General features: G+C 42.7%; 2 protein-coding genes and 1 long non-coding RNA gene across 3 annotated transcripts; 2 read left to right on the forward strand and 1 right to left on the reverse strand.

Annotated features, from left to right (window-relative positions):
• The first annotated feature begins 881 nt into the window (after positions 1 to 881).
• ctsd (cathepsin D) lies at positions 882 to 10,143 on the forward strand. Its single transcript, XM_081605540.1, has 9 exons — positions 882 to 1,053; positions 3,958 to 4,114; positions 5,500 to 5,623; positions 5,693 to 5,811; positions 6,052 to 6,251; positions 7,011 to 7,133; positions 7,746 to 7,890; positions 8,273 to 8,371; positions 9,646 to 10,143. The coding sequence occupies exons 1-9, from the start codon at positions 992 to 994 to the stop codon at positions 9,805 to 9,807; spliced, it is 1,191 nt and encodes a 396-aa protein (XP_081461666.1). The 5' UTR covers positions 882 to 991; the 3' UTR covers positions 9,808 to 10,143.
• Positions 9,866 to 21,078, reverse strand: cdhr5a (cadherin-related family member 5a). The gene is made up of 14 exons (XM_081605539.1): positions 20,771 to 21,078; positions 19,361 to 19,533; positions 19,209 to 19,268; positions 19,029 to 19,118; positions 18,876 to 18,962; positions 17,517 to 17,621; positions 17,266 to 17,451; positions 16,556 to 16,646; positions 15,524 to 15,621; positions 15,234 to 15,440; positions 14,694 to 14,807; positions 14,021 to 14,087; positions 13,783 to 13,943; positions 9,866 to 11,476 (listed from the first exon to the last, which is right to left on the reverse strand). Exons 1-14 carry the CDS (start codon positions 20,859 to 20,861, stop codon positions 10,907 to 10,909), a joined length of 2,100 nt encoding a protein of 699 aa, XP_081461665.1. The 5' UTR covers positions 20,862 to 21,078; the 3' UTR covers positions 9,866 to 10,906.
• LOC145551181 (uncharacterized) lies at positions 13,911 to 15,036 on the forward strand. The gene is made up of 2 exons (XR_014087025.1): positions 13,911 to 14,023; positions 14,652 to 15,036. It is a non-coding gene; the product is annotated as an uncharacterized LOC145551181 (long non-coding RNA).
• Positions 21,079 to 23,102: the final 2,024 nt, after the last annotated feature.

Below are 23,102 nucleotides of genomic sequence, written 5' to 3' on the forward strand. Positions count from 1 at the left end.
ATAAAAATGCAGCAGAAAATGATTCAACAGTAAAACAGACAAGATCGTTTACAGTCATTGTTTACAGTCAGGTTTAATAGGAAAACAAAATTAGGCAAATCGCATATTTTTTTATAGTTCACTTCAAGAAAAAAAATGTTCAAATCCCCAAAAAACTTTTAAATATTTTCCTTTACTATTTTTTTTCATTTATTTCATGTGTTGAGAGAAACAGAAAATTTGGTCACACTAAGAAAATGAGAATTCAAATAAAACAAATACAATATTTAAAAAAAGCTTTCTCTTTTCTTTTTCCCTTTCAGGGCTTCCATAGTTTTCATAAATTATATTGACAAAAATTGGTTTGGAAACAAGTTTCTGTCCTGAAGTAGTTATTTTGTAATTATTTTATTTGCATTTTTTTTATTTTACTCTCTAAAATAGCATAATTTGCACATAATTTTAAATGTTTTCATTTGATCATTTTGTACAAATAGAGTGTTATTAGCTAACGAGTACTTAACTAGTTTCTTTAGAAAATACTTTACTGTGCTACTCTTACTTGAGTACAATTTTTGGGTACTTTGTGGTGTCAAAGGTCATTGCAGGTAATCTTCCTATTCTTGAAAGAGAATATTTCCAAATTTGGAAAATGCCATTTTTATTTTGTGCCTGTATTTTTCGCTAATTCTGTTTACTGTTTTCATACCAAAATATAGAATTAATTTGTTTTAGCTGTTACTTTGTTAGTTCGATTGTGTTACATTCTAAATCACATAATTTTGTATGTTTTTTGTTGTTTTTTTCTAGCCTTCCTGTTGGCTTTTTCCCAGTTTTTTTCCCTTCGCTTGAAACAGGAAGTAAAAACCGTTAGTGACGTCACCGCCGTGCTGTCCCGGAGGCACGTGACGCTGACTGGGTCAGCTGATAAAAAAAAAAAATCGGCTGTTTTGTCGACAACAAGCTCCAAGTGCTCAGTCATTGTGGTTCTGCTGGTCCCGGTTCTGGCACAATGAGGAGCCTGGTCGTGTTGGTGTTGGCGGCGTTAGCCTTGACGAACGACGCCCTGGTTCGGTAAGTTAAAAAAAAAAAAAAACATTTAATCCGTTTAGTCTATCGGTTTAAAACGACCTTAAAACCTGTAAAGTTAGAGCTAACGGCGTTAGCAGCAACTTACACAAGGCTAACTGTGTTAGCGCCACATTAGCGGTCTTAAAGCTTTATTTGGAGGTTTGTCTGCTCATGTCTCCCTCTGGTCACCTGACCCGCTGTTTGCCTCAACAAGCCCAGCTTATCTTGTGACATGAAGCCGTTAGCTGACACTTTGTCTCACAGTTTCAACAAAGAAACGCATAAAGTAGATTAAATGACATTAAACAGGTGTGATTCTTTCTGTTTCGGGTTATTTTACTAAATATGGTGTTGAATGTTCAATCACGGCCGCATAGGGGAGTTTATTTTCAATCCAGAGCTGCAAAACGCCCACAATAAGGTCCATTCCCTGCGTCATGTACGGCTGTCTGGTTACTGAGGTACCGGGTCCAAATGGGAATCTCCAACATCCCGCTCCATGGTTCCAGCCTCTAACCCATCTTTCCAGGAAATTCAGTGTCTGCATCTTTGGTTATTCCCAGCTGCACCTACTTAGAAATGGGTCTCTTTGGCAAAATGTGCTAAAACGATTAAGCTTTAATCTGAAAGGGCATTAACGGATCTTGTGTGCTGATTAAAAATGTGTTTCTGTGACTAATAATGAGAATAAACTGTAACCAGGGCCACAGCCAGGCTTTTTGGGGCCTCAGGGCCCCACATCCTGTTAACACCAATAACACCAGAAATGCTGTTCAATTCAGGTTTGGTGTAATCTGGAAGAGGAGTGTGAGTTTAATTAACTAAGCCTAAAATAATCAATAATTGGTTATTTGGCTGAGATGTAATTGCAAACCAACTGAAGTTCAAGCACACAAAGAAAAAGTTAAACTCGTATTAGATTGTAACTATGGTAACAACAATGAAATTAAGTGAAGTTTAGACAAATAAATACTGTGATCTACACTGAAAACAAATTAAGTTGCAGATTCTGATTCTCAATAAAAGTGACAGAATATTCTGCCTTGAAACAAAAAGATTTCAGCTGATGTTTTTCCAAACAACCATTATGTCCTTTTTAAATTAAGATTAATGCTGTTTCCATTTTTTGATGTCAAATACTCATAATCTTTGGTGTGTACCAAAGATTATGAGCTACTTTTAAATGATTAAAACGTATTTCTGCTCCTCTTACAGTAAAGCAAAATGCTTCGTCAAACCAAAAGTTGCATTAAAATGAGTAACGTGGCTGATTTAGCGAGTAGATATGGGCTTGTCTGCATATTTATCTTGGCAGGAAGTCTCAAAACCACCAACTGCAGCAGCTACTGAAAACTGTTTGCTTCAGGCGACTGAATCCACCAATACGAGCAGAAACGGCTGCAGTCCCACTGATCCAAGCTATTCCTAATTCAGAATCAATAATTGATCTACGTCTTTGTTTCTGCTGGGGTTTAGTTCGGTGCATTTTGAAACCTTTTGGTGCAGAGAAGCAGCAGCTCTACTCTGAAAAAACCTCATTTCTAAACATTTCCTGTTTTAAAGTCTTTCCAAACTGTTTTATACGTTGCTATTATCACAGAGCGGCCGACTTTTAAAACATGAACCCAAACAATAAAATGTTTCCAGGCTGATCTCATGATGATTACATCACCTTTATTGTTTAACACCTGACTGTTTTTAGACGTGTACCAACTGGGTCAGCTGTGAAAATGGGGGCAAATGGCACTCAGGTTATCAGGTTGTAGTTTTTCTATTTATGACGCCACGTTTAGTTTCTCAGTCGGGTTTGACTGTTTTTGTGACGAGTTATAACCTGTAGCTTTAAAGGTGTGATGGTGGTTTTCACAAAAAGCTTCTCTAAGCAACTCTACACATGAAGATCTGACAAAATGTTACAAAAATATGCACTCTAAACACTAAAACTCAAAATATGCTGATAAAACGGCCAGTTTTGACCAATTCTAATCTCTGGACGGTGCAGCTCTAGTTGTTTTATCCTGGTTTTTATGGAGCCTGGTTCATTTTGTACGCAGTAACATTGATCACAACTGTCAATTTAAAATCGCAAATTCTTTAAAGAACCTCAACGAAAATGTTTTTATGCTCAATTATATGAAAAACTGAAGATCAGTCTATCAGCTGTTCATGTTTGTTTATGACTGCACATGAAAACGGAGCTTTATTAACCAGATTACCAACAAAATCAAAACTATCGGATGATTTTTATCCTGTGAAAATGACAAATTGTGCCAGTAGACTTTTATTTTCCTCCTTATGGAAAGTTTCCATTCGTCTCGGGGGAAAAACCACATTTGACCTTTTTGCTCCTGCATTTTGCAGTTAAGTTTGTTTTTCATTTGTATCCTAAAGAAAAAGATGGAAAACCTAAGATTTCTCACGGTGTCGCAATAAATCTATCGCATAAATTAATAAAGGCTCATTTCCATTCGCATGGTTTATCGTTTTTCTTTCTACCAAAAACTGGATGACTAAAGTCCTCAGTCTGGTGAATTTGTCTGAACTGAACCTTTATTTTTATTTATTTTGAAGGACACCTTTGATTAGAGACGTCATAATTTATTTTGTCGTTTGTTTTGGGTATTTAAAATGTTTTCCGGTGTTAAATGTTCATCTGAATTTAAAGTTTGTTCTTTGAGAATGTGTTCTTATCCTGCCGTTACATTATTTGAAAAAGTTATTGCAATGACGTCCAGAAGGGGGCAGTGCAGGTTGCACCAGGGGGATAAAGTGGGAGGAAGTAAATCAGATCTTTGGTTTTCTTGGGCATAAATGTTGCTGTCAGTTCAGCTTTTGCTTCATTGTGGAAACTGGAGTAAAACGTAACTGTTTAAATTGTCCAAATTAAACTTTTTTTTTTTTGTTCAGAATTCCCTTAAAGAAATTCCGTTCAATCCGACGCGAACTGACCGACTCGGGAAAAAGAGCCGATGAGCTGCTGGCCGACAGACACTCCCTGAAGTACAACCTGGGCTTCCCGTCCAGTACCGGACCCACTCCAGAAACGCTGAAGAACTACCTGGATGTAAGCATGTGTGCCTCTAAAGCTGCGGCCCGAAAAGCCGTTTAGTTTCATCCGAGCTGCAGGAGGAAAGAACAACGGCTCGGTTGTTGTTGCAGAATTAGGCAACGTTTCCGATAAAGTGTTAACTCTGGGAAATGTGACGGCTTCAGATCTCCGTCAGCTGATTGTTTGTTTACTCTAAAGCTGCAGAACAATAGGTGACACAACCTGTAGATCCGATGGGTCCAAAGTGTGGCTCGGGGGCCGTTTGTGGCTCCGTAAGAATTTTGTTTGGCCCCACAAGTCAATAATGGTTTAAAAAATATTGGCCACAATTTTGAAAACATTTGAGCCAAAAAATGTGGAAATTGTCTTTTTTTTTTTTTTCTTTTAATAATAAGGCAACAATCTGAAGCCATTTTCATGTTTTGGGTCTTTAATGATGCACAGATTTTCATAAAAGATCAAAATTGAGCAGGTAAAACAAAAAATCTCAAAATAATGTTTCCATTTTGTCTTTAAGGAATTTTGTGGCCAGTTTTGTCTCCCAGGATAAAAACTTGACACTCGGGCAGATAAACACTAATGTATTGAAAAATATTATCTAAACGCATCAAGTGATTGAAATGATTGTTTACATGATCAATTTTAAGTTTCTGCAACGTATAAACTTTTTTTGAATTTTTCTTTATACATAAATATTTTCTACAAATGTATTTATTCACAAGAGATTTTTATAAATCTTTTGGTTTATAAGTCCTTATCTTCCAGCTTTAAGAAAATCTAAATTGCATTTATTGTAGAAGTAATATTTTAGAATTGTATTTTTTTTTAATTTTCAACTCTACAATTTGTAATTATTTTATTAACTTTACATTTATATCTTATTAAATGACTAAAGTTGCACAACTTTTATTATTTTAAGCTACTTGTTAAATATCCCTCTTATAAAAATATTCATAATGAAGCTTGGTTAGTATTTTATCACAAATTGTTAAAACTCCTACATTTTTAGCCTTAAACTTGCTAATTAGACATAATTTTATTGTCAGATTATCTCCATATGAGCCGTTTCAGGGTAATTCTCCTGCAGAGGAACTTTTCTCTTTTCCCCAGACGGAGTTTCATCCTCTGGTCTCTGGAGAAACTTGAGCAGAAGTGAAAACTAATCGTGCAATAAATCCGAATCCACTTCTGCATTTTGCGTTTGAGAAACTCTGAGCGTGACACGGCATGAAGCAGAAATCTGATGGCGGTCATGAGTAATCGTTTCCTTTCTGTGGTTCCTCTTCCTGTTGTAACGGTTTGACCCGCGTCGTCCGCTGCCGTGAAAATGGGTCAAACTGGCTGATTAATTATCAAACCTGCTCCGTCTGAAGTTGACTGACCTCGTTTTCCCCGACCAGGCTCAGTACTACGGGGAGATCAGTCTGGGCACGCCTCCCCAGCTGTTCACGGTGGTGTTTGACACCGGCTCGTCCAACCTGTGGGTCCCCTCCGTCCACTGCTCCCTGATGGACATCGCCTGCCGTGAGTCCGTCTCCGCCGACGCCAAACCCGGAACCAACCGGGATTTTAACCGTCTTGTTTTCCCTTCAGTGCTTCACCACAAATATAACTCCGCTAAATCCAGCACATACGTGAAGAACGGCACCGCCTTCGCCATCCAGTATGGATCCGGCAGTTTGTCCGGATACCTCAGCCAGGATACCTGCACCGTAAGCTCCGCCCACTGCGGATCGGATCAGTACGGCGAGTATCAGGGCCACGCTACGAAAATATGAGCATGCACTCATGTGAGAGTAAAGTCGTACCATCTCGTAGGGACTAATACTTCTCATATTTCGGCTTTATGCTCGTAATTGAATCATATTTTCGTCGCGTGGCCGTTTTACTCGGCCGTAGATCGGAGTCGAGCCGTTGCCGTGTGAAACCCGCTGACTCGGCTCTCCCCTCAGATCGGCGACATTGCCGTGGAGAATCAGCTGTTCGGCGAAGCCATCAAGCAGCCCGGCATCGCCTTCATCGCAGCCAAGTTCGACGGGATCCTGGGCATGGCGTACCCCCGGATCTCCGTGGACGGCGTGGCTCCTGTGTTCGATAACATCATGAGCCAGAAGAAGGTGGAGCAGAACGTCTTCTCCTTCTACCTGAACAGGTGAGACGGATGGTTTTCTCCACAGGAATCAAACCTCTTGATGTGCCAACGATGAATGAAAAGGCTCCATTTGGTATGTGAGCTGGTCAGTAATGTAAAGTACGGACTTGACTTTTCAGAGTCTCTTATTAAACCGTCATGGTGACGATTTTAACAAACATGGAAAAACATTTTTTTGAATCTGTTACATACTGAAAAACAACTGAATCTCTGGACACTGAAAGATTTGCATCTCTAGTAATAATTTCCAAACTCTAACAGGTTGTCTGTTATCCTATGAAGTTACTTTAAAGTCAAGTATATCAGTAAATTGCTTCTGATTCCAACGAAGCTGCAGCCGGTGATGAAATCATGATTTAAAGACGGACAGGTTCACGTTTTAACCCCATGTAAACAAAATGAATCTTGAGCTCCTTGTTCTCCAGCTCTCAGCGGGTAGATGGTGCACCAGCGCCCTCTAGTGGCGCCACAGAGATAAAACCTTTCATTTTGAGCTTAAAACCCAAACAGAGACCTGAGCAGGACTTTTTCATGTTAAATTTAGCCAAATATAACTCATCTGTATTTTATTTTTATTTTTTTTTTCCTTCCTCCATTTAAAAGCTGTTTATATTTTTGGACAATGTTCATCTTAATCATAATTATTGCAGGTGTCTTAAAGTTTAAGACATCATGTTGATAAAATGGACGCCATTGTGTATAGAAAAGTTGTTTAAATCTCTCATTATGATGAAACTCATTTATTTTTGCTCTGCTCAGGAACCCGGAAACGCAGCCGGGAGGCGAGCTGCTGCTGGGAGGAACCGACCCGAAATATTACAGCGGAGATTTCCACTACGTCAACATCAGCCGGCAGGCCTACTGGCAGGTCCACATGGACGGGTCAGAATCACACAAACCTGCACAGCCGTCCCCAAAAACTAAATCTGGTTTTCATTTAAGATGACCAGCCCAAGGGTTGGGTCCTTTAAGAAGGTTATTATAGTTAATTAAAGCTAATTAAAACTGTGATTAATGGGGAAAAAATAACTGGAACTTTTTAATGCATTTATGAAACTAAAACATTGTGAAATTATAGAAATACCATTTTCTTCTGTTTATGAATCTTTTTTTTTTTTTCCACACAAGCAGTTTACGTCGGCTGTCGGCAAATTACGGCTCCCATGCAAAATGGATACAGTAAAAGACTAAACGATATTTGACAACCAGCAAACCCTCTAAAAACAAGAATTAGATGGACAAAATGAAACCAAACTGTTAACCCTTTTCCTCTTTTAAACGTTTTATTTCTTCACATAGTTGGAAGTTTGACCTCAAACCTGATCAGGAGCTGATGCTTATAGTTTAAATTATGTTTATTGGCTCTTAACTGCATTATAATATTGGTGTTTTTACACTAATATCTCCTTGACCTTTTAGAAATGCAACAAAAACATTTAATATTTTATGGCCCTTTATTTACTGATGGGCATTTTTAACTTTCTGCTGTTCCAGGATGGCGATCGGCAGCCAGCTGAGTTTGTGTAAAGGCGGCTGTGAGGCCATCGTGGACACCGGGACGTCTCTGATCACCGGCCCGGCCGCCGAGGTCAAAGCTCTGCAGAAGGCCATCGGCGCGCTGCCGCTCATCCAGGGAGAGGTGAGGAGACGCCACGTTGACGAAGACCGCTGCTGCTCTCAAGTTAACTCGCAAAAGCTTCGCACGATTTGGGCCTTTCACATTTTGTCATGTTACCAGTTTCAGTGAATTTTATTGTGGTTTTTATGTGACGAATGGAGGAGAATAATTCTTCACTTTCATGTCTGTAAAACATTTCAAGCCTCTGAACTTCAGAAAATACTCTCCATTTATTTCAGGTTTGGATTTATACTAGTGGTGTCCAACGTTTTTATCTTTATTTTTTAAGACGCTGAAACTGGCCAATTTAAACCACTGGCCAGTTTTTAATTCATCAAAATAAAAACTGGAACAATTATTTTACCTTCTGTCCACTAAACATTTTTTATTTAATGCGTTTCAGTACATGGTGCCCTGTGAAAAGGTCCCAACGCTGCCAATCATCACCTTCAACATCGGCGGACAGACCTACAGTCTGACCGGAGACCAGTACATCCTCAAGGTGAGTGAACCAGCAGGGGGCGACGGTACCAAACAAACACACCGACTCTGAATCATTAAGAGCAGAACAAGCAGCTCTGAAGCTGAGAGGCAGGTCAGGCAGGTCTGGCTGCTCTGCTCCTTCTGTCAGGTTTACTCACAGGACATTAAAGGGGACCCATTATGCAAAATTCATATTTGCACGACTTTTGTACGTCCATGTTTGTCTTCACTGCTTCTCAAACGGCCCAAATGCTTTAAAAAAAACAGCATTTTTTTTTTAGCTACAAGTTAATGTTTTTGGTGTCAAATTTTTCAAAAACCTCAAGAATGTAACGTCACAAATCAGCAGGCACTGCCCGTTACCTAGCAACCCCCAGCCGAGCTCCGCCCCTCGCATAGCAACCCCCAGCCGAGCTCCGCCCCTCGCATAGCAACCCCCAGCCGAGCTCCGCCCCTCGCATAGCAACCCCCAGCCGAGCTCCGCCCCTCGCATAGCAACCCCCAGCCGAGTTCCGCCCGTCACCTCGCATAGCAACCCCCAGCCGAGCTCCGCCCCTCGCATAGCAACCCCCAGCCGAGTTCCGCCCGTCACCTCGCATAGCAACCCCCAGCCGAGTTCCGCCCGTCACCTCGCATAGCAACCCCCAGCCGAGTTCCGCCCGTCACCTCGCATAGCAACCCCCAGCCGAGTTCCGCCCGTCACCTCGCATAGCAACCCCCAGCCGAGTTCCGCCCGTCACCTCGCATAGCAACCCCCAGCCGAGTTCCGCCCGTCACCTCGCATAGCAACCCCCAGCCGAGTTCCGCCCGTCACCTCGCATAGCAACCCCCAGCCGAGTTCCGCCCGTCACCTCGCATGGCAACCCCCAGCCGAGTTCCGCCCGTCACCTCGCATGGCAACCCCCAGCCGAGTTCCGCCCGTCACCTCGCATGGCAACCCCCAGCCGAGTTCCGCCCGTCACCTCGCATGGCAACCCCCAGCCGAGTTCCGCCCGTCACCTCGCATGGCAACCCCCAGCCGAGTTCCGCCCGTCACCTCGCATGGCAACCCCCAGCCGAGTTCCGCCCGTCACCTCGCCTGGCAACCCCCAGCCGAGTTCCGCCCGTCACCTCGCCTGGCAACCCCCAGCCGAGTTCCGCCCGTCTCCTCGCCTGGCAACCCCCAGCCGAGTTCCGCCCGTCTCCTCGCCTGGCAACCCCCAGCCGAGTTCCGCCCCTCGCATGGCAACCCCCAGCCGAGCTCCGCCCCTCGCCTAGCGTAGCACGGTTAACATTTTGCCCTCCGTCCTGCAGGAGAGTCAGGCTGGGAAGACGATCTGTCTGAGCGGCTTCATGGCGTTGGACATCCCTCCCCCTGCCGGGCCGCTGTGGATCCTGGGAGACGTTTTCATCGGTCAGTACTACACCGTGTTCGACCGCCAGAACAACCAGGTCGGCTTCGCCAAATCCAAGTAGAAAGACGCATCCTGCACCTGCCGAACACGACGCTCCGGATCTGAGCTGCTTGTTTACCGTTCCTCTGATCAAAATGTTCCTAACCATAGACTTTAGAGCAAACATGCACTGATGAGGAGTCTGGACCGGTTCTGACGGAGCGTGAAGCAGAACCTGGATGTGATGAGTTGTGCTACGGTATCGATTCTGCTTTTTGAGACATCCAAGTAATTTTCTTTTCCATCTTAATCAGGGATTTGTTTTAAAATGTATTAATTAGTGTTTTAAACGGAAGATGGTTTTACTACTGATGTTTTTGTCGAGGTGATTGGGCTCAATAAAACATTTTTAAAGGAACATCTTGTGTTCTGGTTCTGTTCAGGAGTTTAAATAACCTGGTATTTGTTCAGAGGAAGAGCGCTGCAGTCCACTTCCTGGTTTTGGAGCGATCTCTGGTCTGCTTGGCGTTCACATGGATTAGAACCGAACCAGAGTTCACTGCAACCGAACCAGAACTGTCCAGACGACGATCTGGACTTTGGCCAAACGGGTCTGCTGGGAACTCACTCCAAAAATAAAGATAAAATGTATTAAATATTTATATTTTTTCTACTGATTTTCGCCCAACGTGGAACCATTTTCAGTTTCTCTGCACATTTGTTTTTAATTTTTACTTTAGTCGCTCCAAACATTCTAATATTTGCTTTTAAACTTGGGAGAAAAGCATCAAATCGTTTGTTCAACAATGAATTAGGAATTTATTTTTCTGCTGCCCTAAAAAAATGAATCAAAAGGAAAAAATTACAGACCAATTTAACATGCAATCAGTTAAGACTGTTAAATGTTTAGTGTTTTTGCCCCTGAGCTGCTATAAATAAACCCTTCAGCTCTTTTTTGTTTTTTATATAAAAATCGTCCCAACACTTGGAGGGAAGCGGCGTCCAGGTTATCTTGAACTCGCTACCGAGCGTTTCTGGTCCCGGTCGGTGACGCCGCGTTTCAGGACCTCCGGATAAAAACTGCTCCGATCTGTGGGTTCCTGTTCGGAAGCAGCTCTGGGAATCCTGGGAACGCCGTCCTGGAACCAGAGTCTGAACTGTTTCATAAAACCCAGCAACGTTCAGCTCAGGCTGACCTCTGACCTCGGCGGCTCCTCCTCCTGCTCCTTCTTCTCTGAGCCGTCTCCCGGATCCGGCTCGTCGCCCTGGTTCTCCGGGTCTCTGAGCGGGGCGGCGGGGTCTCTCACCACCCCCTCCATCTCCACCTCCAGCTCCTCCTCCGTCTCCTCCTCCACCCGGCCCACCGAGTCGGGGATGATCTCCACCTCGATGTCCGAGGAATCCTCGCTCTCCTTGAACCACACAGTCTTCTGCCCCTCCTTGCGGCGCTGCTTGGACAGGATGGACCTCATGCCGTACTCGTCGCCGTCGCTCCTGCTCCGCCGCACCGACGGGCTCCCCTTGGTGACGTGGTTGGCGTAGACGCCGCAGGTGGAGCAGTGGCGGCTCCGCCTCTCCAGGGGCAGGATGCGGCTGCGGGGCTGGGGGAAGGTGCTCCGCCGGGGCATCACGTTGTTCCAGCGTTTGCCTCGGCTCGGGTCGGCCTCGTTCTGGAATCCGTCGTTGGTGAACTGGAGGGAGTCCCTGTGGCCGGACCGAGGCCGGTCGGACCGCAGGCAGGGGCCCAGGCACTGCAGGGGTCAACACAGGGTCAACCTCTCCACACACTGCAGGGGTCAACCTCTCCACACACTGCAGGGGTCAACACAGGGTTAACCTCTCCACACACTGCAGGGGTCAACCTCTCCACACACTGCAGGGGTCAACACAGGGGTCAACCTCTCCACACACTGCAGGGGTCAACACAGGGTTAACCTCTCCACACACTGCAGGGGTCAACTTCTCCACACACTGCAGGGGTCAACCTCTCCACACACTGCAGGGGTCAACACAGGGGTCAACCTCTCCACACACTGCAGGGGTCAACACAGGGGTCAACCTCTCCACACACTGCAGGGGTCAACACAGGGTTAACCTCTCCACACACTGCAGGGGTCAACCTCTCCACACACTGCAGGGGTCAACACCGGGGTCAACCTCTCCACACACTGCAGGGGTCAACCTCTCCACACACTGCAGGGGTCAACCTCTCCACACACTGCAGGGGTCAACACAGGGTCAACCTCTCCACACACTGCAGGGGTCAACACAGGGTCAACCTCTCCACACACTGCAGGGGTCAACACCGGGGTCAATCTCTCCACACACTGCAGGGGTCAACACAGGGTCAACCTCTCCACACACTGCAGGGGTCAACACAGGGTCAACCTCTCCACACACTGCAGGGGTCAACACAGGGTCAACCTCTCCACACACTGCAGGGGTCAACACCGGGGTCAATCTCTCCACACACTGCAGGGGTCAACCTCTCCACACACTGCAGGGGTCAACACAGGGTCAACCTTTCCACACACTGCAGGGGTCAACCTCTCCACACACTGCAGGGGTCAACACAGGGTCAACCTTTCCACACACTGCAGGGGTCAACCTCTCCACACACTGCAGGGGTCAACACCGGGGTCAACCTCTCCATACACTGCAGGGGTCAACACCGGGGTCAACCTCTCCACACACTGCAGGGGTCAACACCGGGGTTAACCTCTCCACACACTGCAGGGGTCAACACAGGGTTAACCTCTCCACACACTGCAGGGGTCAACCTTTCCACACACTGCAGGGGTCAACACAGGGTCAACCTTTCCACACACTGCAGGGGTCAACCTCTCCACACACTGCAGGGGTCAACACCGGGGTCAACCTCTCCATACACTGCAGGGGTCAACACCGGGGTTAACCTCTCCACACACTGCAGGGGTCAACACAGGGTTAACCTCTCCACACACTGCAGGGGTCAACCTCTCCACACACTGCAGGGGTCAACACAGGGTCAACCTTTCCACACACTGCAGGGGTCAACACCGGGGTTAACCTCTCCATACACTGCAGGGGTCAACACCGGGGTTAACCTCTCCACACACTGCAGGGGTCAACACAGGGTCAACCTCTCCACACACTGCAGGGGTCAACCTCTCCACACACTGCAGGGGTCAACCTCTCCACACACTGCAGGGGTCAACACCGGGGTTAACCTCTCCACACACTGCAGGGGTCAACACAGGGTCAACCTTTCCACACACTGCAGGGGTCAACACCGGGGTCAACCTCTCCACACACTGCAGGGGTCAACCTCTCCACACACTGCAGGGGTCAACCTCTCCACACACTGCAGGGGTCAACACCGGGGTCAACCTCTCCACACACTGCAGGGGTCAACACAGGGGTCAACCTCTCCACAATATTGGTAAAAATAAGTTCAACTTTTTAAGGCAACATTTAAAAAACCTTCAAATTCTACAACAGAGTATTAGGGCCAGACTAATACTGTTAGTATTAATTTGTATGAGAATAAAGTCACATTACAAGAATAGTCATAAAATTATGAAAATAGTCAAAATAGTACGAGAATAAAATCGTATGAGATTAAAGTCAAAGTTTTACAAAAATAGTCGTATTACAAGAATAAAGTCATATTACGGGAATAATCAAAATAATACAATAAAGTCATAATATGAGAACAAACTCATGGAAGAATAAAGTCATGACTTTCTTCCTGTGATTTTATGACTTTGTAATTTTATGACTTGAATCTTGTATTTTTTTTACTCACCTCGTTGTAAAATTGGAAACATTTATTAAGCGAAAGAAAAATTGCACATTTCTTTTGTACAGAAAAGTTTTCCACAGGATTCAGGTCCAGCATATTAATTTTAATTGTTTTATTTTCTATTCTGCTTCCAGCGAGTCAAATCTTTCAGTTTTAGTTTGAGGACAGAAAAAGCAACCAAAGTCCAAAGAAACTTTTCAGAAACTCTGGAGAACAAAGTCGGAAGAAATCTGGGAAGATTTTTCTCGGTTCTTTTGCATTTTGAAAACTGACCTCACACATTTTCTCGAGACTCGTGTTTTCCTTCCACAGGCGGGAAATCAAGAAGCCAATCACGATGAGGGAGAGAACCAGGAGAGCCGCCATGATGAGGCCGAGCAGCGCCATGTCGCCGGGCCGATAGCCGATGCTGGACGGAGACGGGACGGCCACGGCTGCAGACAAACACCGCGGGGCTCAGCGATTCACTCCAGAATAAACTAGAGCTGAACTTTTAGTGCTCCTGTGTTACCAGGTATGACTTGAACAGAGAGCGCCGCCGACCCAAACTCTCCTGTGGTCGAATCCACGGCTCTGAGCTGCAGCCACAACATTTACAACATTTACAGCAAAAAGAGTCTCCTGGCAGCAACGAGCTGGTCAGTACGGCGGCGTATGGGCGCCTGTACGGAGCACATCTGTGCCAAAAAGTCTTTGAGATTCTCCCAGAAAATTTCTTCATCTAGAAAAAATTAAGTTTTGAGTTCGAAAAATTGCTGGAAAACAGAAATTTTCTAGAGAAAACTGAAATTTCAGAGTTTGAAAAGTGGTAAAGTTACTAGAAAAACGAACAAAAATCAAGACATTTTGAGATTAGTCTCAAATTTTCTAGAATTTTTTTTTTTGACGTTGCAAATGTGCCAGAAAAAAATGTAAAATGTTGTAGAGAAAAAGACATGAACATTTCTGGGTTAGAGAAGATGCAAATTTGCTAGAAGAAATAAAAACGAAAATTTCCATTTTTTATTTTTCTAAAATATCTGAGAAAATGTGATCAAAATTTCAGTTTTTCTAACTTTTTTATTACTACTTTTCCAATTCAGAATTTTTTTTTAATAGAAACTTTCTGAGATTAATCTCAAACTTTCTGACTTTTTTGGCAGGAATGTACTCCTCTACATTGGCCATGTGGATCCGTGGGTCACCTGAAGGGCGAAGGACTCCGTCTTCACCACTCTCTTCAGGATCACGAAGCCGTCGGGAGTCACGTTGACGTAGCTGCTGTACTGAACCTCATACTTCATGTCGGGGTTCACTCCCTGAAAAACACCAAACTAAGGCGCTAATTATCCACAGAACATGTGGATCAGGATTTAACTAGACTGTAAATTTAGTTTGTGGGCAAGAAGGATCTCCTGTAGCAGTCTGTACCACAGCGGTTTTGAAAAAGCCTCTGACTGAAGCCACTATAATACTGTGTATCAATGTCTTCTGTATCACTTTCTTTTTTAAGTTTATCAAATAAAACCAGCTACACCTGTTTTACTAGCATGAATCTATTTTTTAAGAACATTCTGTGTGTTGCTCCTTTTTTAACATGTTTTGTCCAGCAGGTTAGCAGCGTTACAGCTTTCACTATAACTCCCCCTGGTCGGCGTTTGGTTTATTTTTATGGCATAAAAATGCCGTAAAGTCTGCACTCTTTAAAACGGACTGTGAAGAGCGTATGAATGGGGGTCACTTACAGTTGCGAAGTCTTCGTCGCGGGCTCGGACCCTGAAGGGTCTGTTGGTGGTCCGGTCTCGGAGTATCATGCTCTCTGGGATGGAGTTGCTGTAGATGAACCCCTCGAATCGTTCCTTCTCGAAGCGCGGAGGGTTCCTGCTCTTCTTCATCACCTCGATGGTCACCTGAGTCACTGCAAACTGGTCCCTGTTGTTCACCTGCGAAGCCTGAAACGGAGGAAAACTCCTTCAGAATCAGAGCTTCCCATTGTTGGATGTTTTTTAAATAATCCACAGAATCCCTGTTTTACCAGGACTGTCAGAATGATCGGGCCAACGATATCTGCAGCTTTGGTCATTGTGATGTTCCCCGTGTCTTCATCGATTTGGAACATGTTCCCTTCATTTCCTGATGATGAAAGAAAACTTAAATCACTTAAAATATCTAAAACTTCCCTAAAAACTCAAATATTACAAACTAATAAAACTGTTTTTTACATTCCAAAAAGTAACTGAACACATGTATTTATGGTAATATTGAGAAAAATAAAAGATTTTGGCTAGTAGCTACTAAGCTAATGAGCTAAAGCTAATTGTTAAAGTCTCGATTCTTTCTTAAAATCTTTATAAACATTAGTGTATTTAAAAAAATAAGTTAATTGTTTTTCTTTAAGCAACTAATAACTTTTGTCAGATTTAATGAGCGGACTTAAACTGTTTTTAAATCTAGAGAAAAAGTTGATGCCAGCTAGCTTAGCATGACAGTTAGCACCAGCTGCCACGTTTTTAGCTTCTTAATTTATTTGGTTGTACTAAATCTAATTCCTAAAGATATTTTACTGAAATTTCTGATAGAGACAAGAAAGCTAAAGCAATTTCTGTTTATTTACTCATCTGGATAGTTTTGCTTTAAATTTAGGGTTAGTTCATGGCTGACCTAAACAAATTTAAGAAGTTGGGTTAGGAATTTTAACTTATTTAATAACTTCATTTAGGTCAAATTTAACCCCATTAAATATTTTTACCAGTTTGATACTTTAAGGAGATGAGAGAAGATGTTCAAAATGTTTATTATATTCACTTAACGCCTCCAAAACGGGGAAAAAGAAAATGCTGACATATTTTTACTTACAATTCACTGAGATTCTGATGCATTTGTTTATATTATGTACAAAAAATAAATTATATTTTGTATGTTTTTAACCTCAGAACTGTTCATTCTTAATGAATCCATAATTTTATTGAATTGTTGAGAAACTAATTAGACACTTTTTTATAAAGTTATTCAGTATTAAGTCAAAAGATGAGACCTGAAAAATAAAAAATAAACCCGTTAGTCTAACCTCGTAGGATCCTGTAGCCGATCGGCTCGCTGCAGTTCCTGTCTCCGTCTCTGGCGAAAACCGGACCGGGCTCCAGAACCAACGGGCCTTCCTGTTTGAAATCAGTCTGGTTTCGTTTACGATCTCAGAATTAAACCGTTCGGATTCTGGACGCTAATCAGATATTGTCAGTATAATCATAGTAGATATAATGGAAAGTAAATTGAAACCATCAGTGGTGAAAACAGAACTGGACTCAAACTGGTTCCAGCCAGTAGGAACCATCCAGTGGCTTTTTGCTAAAATTAACAACATCATATTTTACAAATATTAAAAACTAAGAAACATTAAATCACTTACCACAATATGATCTGCAGACTGAAATGATGATTATAATGTTTGTTTCTCACATTTTGTTTCAGATTTTAGTTTTAATCCTTTCAAGTGAACTAAGATAAAATTTATTTTTTTATTTTTTTTGTGTAAAGTTTTATGAAAATGTAACATTATATACAAAACATATTGTACAAGTTCTTCACATGTTCCAGACAGTAAAGGTCACCCACTAAGCCACATCAGCATGGTTTCTCCCAGTCGTGATATCTCATCACCCAAACATCACATTTTAAAGTTTGGGTAAAAATCCACAAGAAAAGTAAATATTTGTACATTTTTTGTTTTAAATAGAGATGAAACTGCGCCTAGCGTTGATACTGGATGTACAAACTCACCTCCTTCTCGGTCAGGTTGACTTTGCCTCTGTAGCCGCCGCTGACGCACAGCTTGGCCAGTCCTACGTTTGTCCTGAGACACGGCTGGAACCAGGGCGGCCGGTTGTCCACGTCCTTCACCTGGACCGTGATCATGGCCACGGAGGTGAAGAACGGCTCGTCGGAGGCCGAGCCGTTGAACGTGTCCTGGCAGGGGAAGGTAAACGTCAGAGAGCGACAGGAAGAAAGGCAGGCGAGCGTCCTGCCTGTACCTGGACGTGCAGCACCAGAGAGATCTTCTGCACCACGTCGTAGTCCAGGAGGCTTTTCACAAGGATCTTTGGTGTGTTGATGTTCTCCAGACGGAAATATTTCTCCTGAGGAGTTTGTGTCAGTTAGAATGATAAGAAATAAAGATGAATTATTGCAAATTTACACATTTAAGGGGAATTAAAAACTAGCTGAAATCTGTCAGGACCATCCATTTTCTAACACCTTGTCCCTCAGTGGGGTCGGGAGGGTTGCTGGTGCCTCTCCAGCTAGCGTCCTGGGCGAGAGGCGGGGTCACCCTGGACAGGTCACCAGTCTGTCGCAGGGCAACACAGAGACACACAACCATGCACACACACTCACACCTAGGGGCAATTTGGAGAGGCCAATTAACCTGACAGTCATGCTTTTGGACTGTGGGAGGAAACCAGAGTACCTGGAGAAAACCCACCATGCACAGGGAGAACATGGAGACTCCATGCAGAAAGACCCCAGGCCGGGAATCGAACCCAGAACCTTCTTGCTGCAAGGCAACAGCTCTACCAACTGCGCCACTGTGCAGCCCGGTCTGTCAGAACCAGTAACATCAAAATAATAATAATAATAATAATAATAATAATAATAATAATAATAATAATAATAATAATAATAATAATAATAAATAGTTTAAGCACAGTTTGATTTTGAGGAAATTATCTGCATCTCAACCGGATAATTTTCAAAATCTGACGGATTCTGGCAACATCTCCTGTTTTCAGAGATGTTACCTTTTACAGCATTAAAGTCACAGTATGTAACATTTAGAGAACCAATCAGAGCCAGGAGGCTGGTCTTAGCGCTATCAATCACCATCTTGTGTGGTGCTGCTCATCCCTCCTCCCCCTCTGCTGCTACTGCAGCTTCTGCTATCAGCAGATCTTGTTGTCAATGCTAGGCTAGTTAGCATAAACACTGATGACGTTAGATAAACGTTAAGTTGTTTCTCTGCCATTAGCTTATTTAGCAGCGAGTACATAAGGGTGATTGATAGCACTAAGACCCTCCTACTGGCTCTGATTGGTCGGGAAAGATGCAATAATAACTCATGGAGGAGAGTTTGTTAAAACTGTCACGACCATTTTAACAAATATATATGAAACCTTTTTTATAAAGTTACATACTGCACCTTTAATTAGCATTTTTATTTCCCTCTTCATGCAGCAGCAAATAATATGTACATGTACAGCAACATGCCAGTGATTTAATCCACATTGTTGACACAAATAACCAGAAGAAGGCTGAGGAAAGAGACGTAAAGGTTCAAAACCCATTTTTTGTTAAATGAACAATAAAAACAGCAGTAAGAATGAGGGAAACCTTACAGTTGCAGACTCCAAGCGATAATAAAGCGGCTCTGAATCAACATCCGTAGCTTCTATGAGTCCGACGCTGGAGTTGACTGGAGCGAGCTGCAGGAAACACCAGAGTTAGAGCGGAAACGTTTCACCAACACGTCGAGGAAAAGCTGCGTCCACCTCGTTCACGTCCAGAACGTAGTGGTTCTGGGCGAAGTTCGGCGGGTTATCGTTCACGTTTTCCACCAGAACCTCCACAGACTCGTTCACCTGCAGAGGAGACGAACGGCTAGTTCTGCAGGACGTTGAGTTCAGCGCCGGCGGATCCAGAACATTTAGCGTGTTGTTGGTTTTACTCACAGATCTGGACCCGGCTTTGCTGCACCTCACCCAAACCACCAGCGTGGGACTGGACAGCGACTGGGAAACCAGAACACCTGGTTACTGCACCAGACTGTGAAAAGGTTTTATTATTACTGCCTGATAATCTGGGGGATTATTATTGTTGGTACCTCGTAATCCAGGCCTTTCTTCACCATCAGGACGGTTCCTTTGACGTAGAACAGATCCTCCGGGTTCACCGAGACGCTCAGAGTCGCATCGCTGCTGGAGACGATCTTCACCACCGGGACGTCGGCCGTGTTGTTTTCAGGGATGGTTACCGGGCCGGGCGGCACCGTGCAGACTGGGAACGGGACCAGAACCAGCAAACAGCAGAACCAGTGAACATCAGAACCAGCAAACAGCAGAACCAGTGAACATCAGAACCAGCAAACAGCAGAACCAGTAAAAGGCAGTACCAGTAAACATGATAACCAGTTAACACCAGAACCAGTAAACATCAGAACCAGTAAACATTATAACCAGTAAACAGCAGAACCAGTAAACATTATAACCAGTAAACAGCAGAACCAGTAAACATTATAACCAGTAAACATTATAACCAGTAAACACCAGAACCAGTAAACATCAGAACCAGTAAACAACAGAACCAGTAAACATCAGAACCAGTAAACAACAGAACCAGTAAACATCAGAACCAGTAAACAACAGAACCAGTAAACATCAGAACCAGTAAACAACAGAACCAGTAAACATCAGAACCAGTGAACAACAGAACCAGTAAACATCAGAACCAGTAAACATCAGAACCAGTAAACACCAGAACCAATAAACCATCTTTCCAAACCAAACTGATCAAATTGATCACTATAAATAATCAATCCCACATAAAGCAACAGATTGAATCCAGTTGAACTTGGTTCATATTTCAGTGTTTCTATGGAGCTAAATTGGGGCCATAAAGTTTGTTCAGTAGAAAATAGTTTCTTTTAAAAAATGTTTAAGAAAAAACTGTTAAATTATTTCACTTTTAAAATGGAAAAACTTTTATAAATAAAATAATATAATTTAGTGCAAATATCTTACTGCACTAGAAATAAGACAAAACTAACTTATAACTGTTTTAAGTGAATTTTTCCTTACTACTGATTTTAAAAATGTACTAATTCCACTGCTAGATTTACACCAGGTTAAATAATAACTAGTCTGTTTTAAAATCAGTGTTAATTGAATTATTGGGATCAATAAAGTGTTTTTGAACTGAGCTGAATTGTTTTAATTAAAACCAGCTCATTTATTTTCCTGAAGACTCACTTTTGTCGTATTTACGGTAAAATCAGATACAGGCAGAAAATACTTGGTAAAGTTTTGTGTTTTTGCAGTGAACCATATACACTAAAAAAAGAGAATCCAGCTCCAACAATTAAAAAAAAAAAATTTAAAAAAAAGTGAATTTAGCTGAACTCAGACAAAACACAGCAAAGTAAATTTGGTGTTTTCGCTTCATCCGAGAAGGTTTTGGTTTTTAGAAGACTTGCTCTGCAGAGCAGTTTTAAAGGTCAGAGGTCGTCGGCACTCACGTCTCTGAGCCCAGCACGGCGTGGAGAAGCAGAAGGCGACGATGCATCCGAGCAGAACGTCCGCAGGTTGCTTCTTGGATTTCAGTTCCATGTTCCAGAGGCAGCGGCGAATGAAGCCCAGAGGAGGACGAGGCGGCCGTGGTACCAGCTGGTACCGGGCCACATAATGGCCCGTCTGTGCTGCCGGGTGGGGGGGGGAGTGGGAGTCGACTACAGTCGCGATGTTTGTGACTTCATCTCAGGGCCGCTCTCTGCCAGCAGCAGGCTCCCAGCCTCCCACTGGAATAGCTGCATCTCCTTCAGCCTGCAGAGGAATGTCACCAGCTGGACGCGTTCCTGACGCGCTGAGGTACCGTCTGCTTTCACAGACATTTTATTTTGAAACCGTGGTGACAATTTGGCCAAGTTTCCTGTTAGTTTAAAGATCCCAACATCACAGCAGTCCAGTTGGAGAAAGCCTTAGTTAAAGGGACAGCGTCACGTGAAATCCTGTGATTCTCTCATCAAAAACACACCTGGAGTGTCGCCGTGATTCTTTCATGCATGTTTGAGGAATCCTTTAGTCGCCATGGCAACCATTCAGCTGTGCAAAACACCTGGTTGAACTAAGCTCCGCCTTCGAGACGCAGCTCCTCCCCCTTTCCCTCAGTTGTGTTGTTTCCCTTCCTCACGTTGATTTTATTACACTTTGCTTCTTCTTAGAGACACATATTCTCACCACATCATTCATTAATTTATTCCCAACTAAATATTGAATTAGCAAGCTAAATATTTAGCTTGGAACTTAAATATTTACTTGTGCTAGCTATGTAGCTTTATAACTAAATGTTTTGTCTCAAGCTAAACATTTATCTGGAAAGCTCAACATTTTTGGCTGATTCTAAAAGTTTAGCTTCAACCAAAGCATTTAGCTTTTAAACAGAATATTAATAAATACTAAATAAATATTACATGCTTAGTTATTAATCTAAATATTTACTTTGGAGTTAAATATTTAGCTTCAAGTTATTTATTCAGCTTAAAAACTGAATATTTACTTAGCAAGTTAGATATTTACTTTGAAGCTAAATGTTTAACTTTCTTGCTAACTAAACATTTAGCTTCAAGCTTAATATTCAGTTTAAAAACTGAATGTTTACTTACTAAGTATTTACTTTGAAGCTAAATATTTAGTTTTCTTGCTAAGTAAATATTGAGATTCCAAATAAGTATTTAGTTCATTAACCATTTGTTTACATACTAAGTTAAACTTTGTAACTTGGAGCTAAGTATTTAGCAGGTTTTAGCTTGCTAACTAAATATTTAGATTGGAGCTAAATATCTATTTTAGAAACTAAATACTTAGTTGTGAGCTAGGTATTTAATTTGAAGCTAAATGTTTCGGTTTCTACCTCAATATTTAGCTTCAAATTATATGTTTAGGCAAACTAAATAACTAAATATTTCCTTATGTTCTTCTTTATGTTTTGTGGTTTAAAGGGCAACTAAATTAAACTAGTCCAACTGTAAAGCACGGCGGTGGAACTATCATACTTTGGGCTCATTTTGCAACCAGGAAAATCATTTCCGTCCTTCACAGAGCAGAAAATTCACCTTCAAGCAGCTTCAGCATGAAATTCAGATGCATTTTGCAAACAAAATGAAGCATCTGAACAAAAACAAAACCACTTCCTGTTGATCCGGCCCGTCTTCCTTCTTCTGGTTCTGACATGAACCCGGAGCGGTTTTCCTCCCGGTCTGGTACCTGGCAGTAATAAGTGGGACGCTCCCGGCTTCACATGTGGACAAGGCAGCTCTGTCCCCATCTGTGTGGGAACAACAAGCTCATACAGCCACATGAAGCTCATTCATTATGAACATGCAACACTCGCCCCGAGGCTGCTGGGAAATTTTTCTGTTTCACAGGTTGAAGAAAAGCTGCGGTTTTGGCTTCCGACCAGCAGGAGGCGCCAGAGCCTCTCAGATCAGCCGAGAAAATGAACGTGACAGGAAAAACTGATGAGTTTTTAACTCAACTCGGCTTAACTTTGGTTTTACACCAGAAGAAAAAATTAAAACTGGGTTCTGACATGAGTTTCAACACACACTGTAAAAAATATTTTTTTTAAATTAGTAAATATGCCATAGAAATGTGAATAAACTTTCCTTTAAGACTTTTAAATTGTGTTTTTCCTACATTTTCTTCTTCATATTAATATTTTTGAATGTCTTTGAACTTTCTGTAGGGATACAGAAAGTTTCAGTTTTGTATTAGCAGAAAAGTGAATAAATTTAACATGATAAACAGTTAAATTATGGTGAAAATCAATGTTTTGTTCTGGTAATTTTCTGC

This window comes from Poecilia reticulata, chromosome 3 (assembly GCF_904066995.2).
Source record: "Poecilia reticulata chromosome 3, P_reticulata-male-v2, whole genome shotgun sequence".
NCBI lineage: Eukaryota > Metazoa > Chordata > Actinopteri > Cyprinodontiformes > Poeciliidae > Poecilia > Poecilia reticulata.

What these genes read in the sequence shown, in the direction of transcription:
- cdhr5a (XM_081605539.1), bottom strand. Translation starts at nt 20,861, where the DNA reads ATGGAACTGAAATCCAAGAAGCAACCTGCGGACGTTCTGCTCGGATGC. An exon ending in AGAAAGGCCTGGATTACGAG is followed by an intron (nt 19,269 to 19,360) that starts GTACCAACAATA and finishes CTGGTTTCCCAG; the next exon opens with TCGCTGTCCAGTCCCACGCT. An exon ending in GCGACGAAGACTTCGCAACT is followed by an intron (nt 14,808 to 15,233) that starts GTAAGTGACCCC and finishes GGTGTTTTTCAG; the next exon opens with GGAGTGAACCCCGACATGAA.
- ctsd (XM_081605540.1), top strand. Translation starts at nt 992, where the DNA reads ATGAGGAGCCTGGTCGTGTTGGTGTTGGCGGCGTTAGCCTTGACGAAC. An exon ending in ACGAACGACGCCCTGGTTCG is followed by an intron (nt 1,054 to 3,957) that starts GTAAGTTAAAAA and finishes TTTTTTGTTCAG; the next exon opens with AATTCCCTTAAAGAAATTCC. An exon ending in GAGACCAGTACATCCTCAAG is followed by an intron (nt 8,372 to 9,645) that starts GTGAGTGAACCA and finishes TCCGTCCTGCAG; the next exon opens with GAGAGTCAGGCTGGGAAGAC.